Source organism: Geospiza fortis, unplaced genomic scaffold (genome assembly GCF_000277835.1).
Source record: "Geospiza fortis unplaced genomic scaffold, GeoFor_1.0 scaffold659, whole genome shotgun sequence".
Lineage (NCBI taxonomy): Eukaryota > Metazoa > Chordata > Aves > Passeriformes > Thraupidae > Geospiza > Geospiza fortis.
In genome coordinates, this window is record NW_005054530.1 from 784,124 (window position 1) to 791,968 (window position 7,845).

Sequence of the window (7,845 nt, forward strand, 5' to 3'; positions counted from 1 at the left end):
CGGGGCGCCACGCAGCCCCGAGGCGGGTGGCAGCCCCCAGCCCCTGGTGGCCTGCCAGCGGGCCAACTCCATGAGTGACCTGTACTCCCCCAAAACCCCCGGCGCCACCATCAACGGGGGGCCCCGAAACGCCTTTGGAGGGTACGGCCGGAGCCTGGTGTCCGACATCCCCGAGCTGGGCAGCCATAAGATGGCCTCGGTGGGCACTGAGGACGTGCCCTCCTCCTACAGCAACTACAACACGCTGCCCTGCAGGAAGTCCCACTGCCTCTCCGAAGGGGCCTCCAACCCCCAGATGAGCCATAGCAGCAGCATGCAAGGCAGAAGGGCAAAAACCACCCAGGTAAGGCAGTTTTCTGCTGTGCTTTGGCATTTGCTGGGCTGGGCCTATAGATGAAGGTTTTCTGGGTTTCCTTCAACACTCCCTTTCCGAGCAGAGAGATGCTTCCAGAAGAGAGCTGCACTAGCCAGTCTCCAGAGCTGGCTCAATTCCATCACTGTCCCTTCTTCATCTGCAGCTCTCCTTGGACCTTTTGCATTCTTCACTGCCTCTGAGAAGGGGAAATCTGCATTTGCCAGCAGAAGATTTCCCTGCGTGTTTTGCAGTGCTGACGGTTCCTTTTTTCCCAGGGTAGCTGCCAAAACTGATCACTCCTCTGCAGAGCTGTTGTCCCCCCTTCTGCCCTCCCTGCCTTGTCACCCTCCCCTGCCTGCACTCGTGGCTGGAGGCAAAGAAAAAACCTGTCAGTGTTTCCCCTCCGTGCTAGACACTCCCTGGGCTGAAATTTCACTCTTCTCATTAGCTGATGCTAGTGTCTGTGCAAAACATCTCCCCAGAGCAGCACTGGCACTGCCAGGCCTGCTGTAAACTGAGAAATGGTGGGGCATGGAAGTGTGTGGAGAAGATGCTGCTTCTCTGAGCCAGGGACAGCAGAGAGTCAAGAGAGGCTTGGCTGTCAGGTGCCCCTCCTGCACTCCAGACACCAGGCCTGTGATTTTTGGGCTTTCTGACATGTTTCCCTGCTTTTCCCTGTCCTGCCTGATGGAGTTCCTGCCCCAGGCTGCAGGCAGTGGTTCTGCTGGCAGTTCAGTTGTAGAGAGGGGCAGAAAGGAGTTCCAAACCCTGCCCAGACTCGTGCTGAGATGGGGCTGCTCAGGGACTCCCTGGCCATGCTTGATCTGCGGAGATGGGCTGCTGCTAGATATAAAACTGACATGCTGAAACAGATGCTGCAGCGTCCCACAACAGCAGCTTTGTTCTTCAAAATCAGCTCTTTGCTCTCGCAGGTGAAAAGCCTTTGGTGTGCCAGGGCAGGATAAAAACCTAGAGAACAACAAGAAGAAGAAAAAAAAGGGTTTTGGTAGCCTTGGACCTAACAGCTTTCCTGAAGATTGTTGGGTGCAGCCTGCTTTCGAGGGTATTTCAGGAAAAAGAGAATAGAGTCGGTGATGAACAGCCAAGCATTTGTTTTTCTTCTTGGTGCCTATGCTGGCATTCAGAAGATTCCTCTGAGGCATGCAGTGAAAGTCTGGAATTTAAGTAGTATTTTGTGAGGCCTCAGCCATACCCAGGGAAATTATTTCGTGGGGCTGGTTTCACTGGATGGATCTCCCGAGACAGGAGATGATGGCTGTAAGGAGTCTTAGCAGTGATTATTACCATGGATAAATTCAACAAAATTAAAGCTTTGCAAAGGTCAGAATTCCTCCTCCCAAGTCTTTAATCCCAGCAGCATCCTGTAAGTATAAGATAGTTGTCAGAAATGAAGTCATGTCAGCCCCAGCCTAGCCTGAGCAAGCTTAGGGAAATGACTGCCATTATGTGTTTGAAAAGGCAGAAATGAAGTCCAGATTTGCACACAGAGTGAAAGGAGTCCTTGGTGAGCCGGATGAGGTGGCTTTGGATGGGGTGAGGGGAGGGAATGACCAGTCTGTGTCTGCACCAGGTCCCCAGGCAGCAGTGTCTCACACTTTGCTCCTCTTTCCTTGCCACTGCTGATGTGGAGTGTGCTGGGAGCTGAGGCTGTGTCACTGCCCTGCTCTTACTGTGCTCCTTGGCACTGTGCTGGCCTGTGCCAGCTGGCACTGAGCACCTTTGGGGCAGTTTTGTTTCCCTCTGCCATCCCAGTCTTTCAGCTTTTTTACCTTTACAGCCTTGATGACCCCATTGCCCCAGAGCCTGCAATGTGTGTCCTCATGCTGGAAAACACTTCCTGCTGTAAGTGTGTGTTTTGACCAGCCTTTTAAACTGCCTCCCCCATCCCAATCCCACAAAATCGTTGTTGCATCTTAGGGCCATGAGGCCACCACACAAAGGTGCCTCAGGGCCAAGTGTAGTGGAGTGTTGGACACAGTTTTCCCTCTTGGCCTCGGGCCTGTGAGGTGTCACTGCTCCATGGAGTCACCTAATGGGTTCTTCTAGCCAGGAGTGAAGTTTCTGCCCAGATCCCTGCTGTCAGTCCTCACAAGACTTCGGGGTTGTGTTTGCCAGTGGTTTGGGGTTTTTTTCCCACTTTTTGGAAAGCTGTGGCTGGGATATCTGCCTGTTTCTTTAGTCTCAGCTCCCCTGGTGCTAGAAGTGCTGGAAGGGCCTGATGATCACTGGTGGGTGACTTTTGACCGGTTGAGTTCCTGAGGAAGGGTGAGTCTGAGAGCACAGCCTTGTGCCCTGGTGTTTGGTTCCCAAATCCAGCCATCATTCCATGACTGCAGGCTCAGCTGCATTCATGAGCACCAGCATGGTTTCTGTAAGTTAAATTTGCTGCAGGTTCTCACTAGCTGTCCTGGAAAAGTGCGTCCCAGAAGGAAGGTGCCAGAGTCATGGCTGCACATGTTTTGTTCCAATGCCTTATCCATGGGTTCTTTGCAAGTACGTGGTTTACATTAAAGTGAAAAACACAACACACCAAAAACAGGGAGGAAAGTCTCTCCCCATCCAAATTTAAACCTTCAGTTGAACGGTGGGAGTCCCTGTGCAGTAATGGGAGGGAGCTTTTCCCCATGGAGAGCCAGTGCTATTCAATATGCACAGTGCTTAGTGCTCGCAGCGTGGCTCTGGGGCTCCCACGCAGCAGTTCTGCTCTCCCCAGCACTGTGCCATTACGGGCTCAGCTCTGCCGAGCCAGGCTTCCCGGGGAGCTCTGCTGGCATCTCTTTGGCTTTTGGAGCCGAGGTGGTGTAGGTGGAAAGGCCTTAATTGGCTGCCATTTGCACCCATTTCTCCTGCAAGGGAGGAAGCGCCGCTTGGATACAGCTCGTTCTGACTGTGGCTTGTGAGATCCCCAGGATCCTGCAGCCTGTTTTGTGGGATCCAGATTTTATTTAGCAGCCCTGTTGTGTCCTGGGGCAGCTGAACATCTGCTTGCAGGAGACTCCCTCCTCCTCCTCCTCCTCCTCCTGGTAGACGTTCAGGGACAAATGTAGCCCATGCTTGCCTGCTGTTATGAGCCCTGATTGACATTTCAAGGAGGGAATTTCCCAGAGCAGCTGTGGCTGTCCCTGGATCCCTGAAGTGTCCAAGGCCAGGCTGGACAGGGCTTGGAGCAGCCTGGGACAGTGGAAGGTGTTCCTGCCATGGCAAGGGGTGGAATGAGATGAGATTTAAGGTCCCTTCCAACCCAGCCCTTCTGAAAACGTTGAGGAGTGGTTTTGTGCCCCCTCCAAGCCTGTCTTGCCACCTCCTTATTCCATATTCCTTGTGAAGCTGAGTGGGGGGGAAGGAACAAACTTCCTGCCTGACTCACTTGGCAGCTTCAGCGCCAGCCCCAGGCCGTGTCCTTGGCGTGCTAAATCCCCTTTTGTCCAATTTTCACATTTATTACTATTTTTAGGCCTCTCTAGGTAGCCTGCAGGAATTTGGGATCTCAAACCTTAAAAAAAAAAAATCCTACATTAAAATTTTTGCAGAATATGCAGGAGATGAAACCAAGGGGGTTTGTGGGAATTAGATCAGGAGGTACAGGGAAACCAGTCTAAAATGAGACAATCTTTCCAGCTGATATTATTTTTTACTGTCTCAGGGAATTTCGTAACTGGTTACAGTGTTCCATTATGTTCTGTAGGATGGCTAAACTCCAGAGAGCTGACACTTGCTTTTAAGTTGTGTAAAAAAACTTTTTCATAAAATCATTTTGTGGCTTTGAGGATATAACCCCAAAACGGAAAAGGACTACACTGGCTCAGTCCCATGGAAGCACCATCCAGCCCAGTACCTTGTTCCCCAGAACTGCTCAGGAAAAGAAAGAGGTGGAGCATGGGGTGAGTTTTCCCTCAGGGCATTTTCCCCAAATCCAGCAGGTTAGAGATTGGAGCCTTCCTGTGCAAGGAATGCATCCAAGGCTATTGGATTGACCTGTCCCCCATGGATTCTCTTCTCTGAAATCATTTTCTGCTTCTGGCTTCCACTGCATCCTGTTCACTCTCTGCAGAGCACTTGTGGCCTTCCAGCCTGCTCTTCCAGCCCTCCTCAGCCGTGGCTTTTCCAGCAGAGCATCTCCAGCAGCTGGAGCTCTGCTCCCCTGAAGGAATGCTGCCTGTAGTCTGGAAAACATGGCTGTTTCCAGGCCAGGTGTGATTCCCAATCACATGGACCTTTAATCTGAGCTGTGTGACTCCAGATGGAATAGAGGAAAGAACTAAAGACATTGCACCAGTTCAGTGATGATTCCTGCCCACAGGTTAGTGAGAAGCTAAGAGCAGGGCGCTGCTGGTTGGCAGCTGCACTGTGGGGCTCACTGATTCCTGTCCCTTTCAGAGATTGTTCCCAAGGTCTCAGTGTAGCCCAAGCCATGTTCCCAATCCCCAAAAGCTGGGACTGGGACTGTTTGGGTCAGCTGGATCCCACTGAGGAGCAGAACTCAGCCGGTCACCTGCTGAGCCTCCAGGCAAACCACCCTGAAAAACCAAATATCTCTTCCTTCAGCGCAGGCCTCAGGGCAAGGAAGGGCTGGGGGAAACAGAAACCACTCGTTTTTGGGGCAGCCCAGGCTTGCAGCAGGACAAACTGCTCAGGAGTGCCCATCTTGGGTCCTGGTGTGGCAGCTCGGAATGGCCACAGCCCTGGGATGCCTGGGCCCAACGAGCTGTTTATAGCCTGGCTGACTGGAAGTGGATTCGGTGAGCAAGGCTGGATCAGAGAGCTTCAGAGGCAGACTCCGAGGTCTTTCCTGCCCTGTCACCCAGCTGGAGGAGATTAGATCAGGTATTTCCTAGTCGGGATAGTTAAAAGCAAACAGGCACTCCCTTCAGAGCACGCAGCGCTGCCCCAGTGTTGTCAGGGAAAGGAGCATGTGAAAATTGGTGTTTTGGTCTTCGCTGGCAAATATTTTGATACTTTTTCAAAGACCTTAATTTGTTTTTCTTCCCTCTCTCTCGGCCGGAGGCCAAGGGAAATCAAATCACCAGCCCTGATATTTGATCTAGCTCCACTCAGGCATGTTTTCTTAAACAGTGGGACTTTGTCATTCATACATCTGAAGTGTATATAACAACATTGGCAATAGTTGTATTCTCTGGGAAGCTCTGCACCCTGCATGGTTTTACTTCCAAGTGTTTTGCACTTAAAAATCACAGCCAGGTTGCCCCAGCTGCTTGTTTGCTGGGCTGTGCTCACTGACATGGGTGCAATTTGCGGGAGTGCTGCTTCCCAGTGAAGTGCTCCGTTGAAATGCTCCTTTTCAGAGAGCTGCAGCGTGTGATGGGGTGCTTGTTCTCCTCCCTGGTGACAGGCATTATTTCCCTGCTTCCTGCAGCCCGTGCTTGTTCAGGTGAGCTCCTCCCAGGTGATGTGTTTGGGTTTCAAGCTGCCGTTCCAACTGCTGGCCCCATTTCTACCCTCTCTGTCGCGTTTCTCAGGAGGAATTGCCTCTTCTTGGCTTCAGCAAACACAAAGTAACCCAACCCTGGATTTTAATTGAACTGGGAGGATTTTGATGGCACGCTGCCCTTGGTTTAACTCGAGCACACTTTGGCTGCTTTTATTAGTTTGTGGCTAACTCAGCTCCTCTGGAAACTTCTTCAGCTGGGTGGTGCTGGGATGAGAGCAGGGCGAATTTGGGGGTTCCTCGGTGTATCCTTTGGGAGCAGAGGCACTGAACCCTGCAGCACCTGAGAACTGAGGGTGTGGAAGGTGGGAACTCACCTCAGCTCTGTGCCGGTGTCAGGAGCTGCAGGCAGGGACCACACTGCAAGGGGCTGGATTCTCCTTCATGGAATTATGGATTTAGCAGCCCTCAAAAGCCAGGGAGGAGCTGGTGGGGACGGTTTAATTTGCCACATTTCACGTGTGACAGCTCCAGGGCTGCAGGAGTCCCTGTGTGTCCAGGATTTGCCTTTAGGGCACCCAGGGTAAGAAAGGCAGGTTCCTTGGGGAAGCACAGGGGTGATCTTTCTGCCACATATTGGCTGGACAACATCTGGGGAGTCAGTGAGCCAAAAGTGCTGCCGAGCCTGGTGCCTGGAGCTGAGGTGACAGCTTAGCCCGGAGACTTTCCCAGGGATTAGTGCCCAGACACCTGGGGCTGTGATTCATCCTTGCATCATAAGGCTGCGGTTCATTGCCAGGAGGAGTATCTGGAGGTCTGGGCTAGTCCCTTTTGTCAGGAGCAAATTTGATTTCAGAGAACCATGACCCAAACCTGCTTGCTTATTACATTACCCTGAGCAGCTTTTAATGGCACATGCAAGGATTTGTTTATTTTGTTTTTTCTAAATTTAACTTTAAAAAAATTTTGACTCTTTCAGGCATCTCAAGAGCTGCTGCCCCAGTGCACAGAAGTAGGAATCAAACCATTTCTGCCACTCAGGTTTCATGATTTATGGTTTATCTTTGCTTCTCAAGTGACTGTGGAGAAAGGATTCAATCTGGATTTGCAGCAAGCCATACCTTGACCATCAAATGATGGCAGAGTCAGTACTGAAAAGAAGGGGAAAACACTTATCAGGCCAATCTTGTTCCACAGAGGAGCTTCAAAGGGACAGCAGTCAGCTAAAAGCATGCAACCCATCAGGCTGCTGGCCCATTTGAAATGTATTCCGTGGTGCTTGCCTCAGGAGCAGCCAGACAGGTTGTGTGCAATCACTCTTGCTGAGTGTGAGCATCTGATTGCTCTCTTGCTCAACAGGACAGGGAACAAAGGACATGCACTGGCTTGGAGGGAGCCCCTTCCCAGGAAAACCCCCACTCAGCTGGACTTTTCATGTAATGCTTCATGCAGAAAGGAGTTTTAACCATGAGGAACTGCTTATATTTATGGAAGTAAGATTTTTTTTCCTACTAAAGCAGCCCCAAGTGCCCGTGAATCAGTGCTGCTGGTGGGGCAGGAGGAGGTGATTCACCAGGGCCTGTCACAGTGTCTGTGGCAGGGCTGGTGGTGGGAAGTGCAGCTCCTGCAGGCACTCAGAGTGTGCCCAGTCATGAGCCAGAGCTGGGCAAGGCTTGTCCCATCCCCTGCTTTCTTCCAGCAGAGGCCAGTACCAGGTATGTTCAACATGGGGACACTTGGAACCTGTCCCAAAGCTCCTCCCCTGATTTTTCCTAGTTGAATGTAGACATTTTTCTTAAAGCAAAGAGGTTTTTCTCTGTTTATCTTTTAAATTCAGCTTGATTTATTTACCAGATCTGGCTGCAGCAGACATGCAGAGGTATGAGTGCCACGTGAGCATGTGCCAAAGCTACAGCACCAGGTACATTAGCCTGATGGAGCTTTTGCATTACAGCTCTATTCCCCACTGCCTTGTTTTGCTTGTTTTGCCTGAAACCCCGTGTTGATGTGAAGAAACAGCCCTGTGTTTAAGTGGGTAGCTAATGCTTGCAGTAGGACTTTATTTACCCGCTTGGTTCAGCCG

General features: G+C 51.3%; 1 protein-coding gene across 1 annotated transcript in view; it reads left to right on the top strand.

The window, feature by feature from the left end:
• Position 1: 1 nt before the first annotated feature.
• Positions 2 to 7,845, top strand: part of LOC115948803 (T-lymphoma invasion and metastasis-inducing protein 1-like) — a gene marked incomplete at its 5' end in the record, with an annotated part of 14,386 nt that continues 6,542 nt past the window's right edge. Inside the window, one exon of the mRNA XM_031063780.1 lies at positions 2 to 343. Within this exon, the coding sequence (XP_030919640.1) occupies positions 2 to 343 (342 nt within the window). The remainder of the gene's footprint in view (positions 344 to 7,845) is intronic.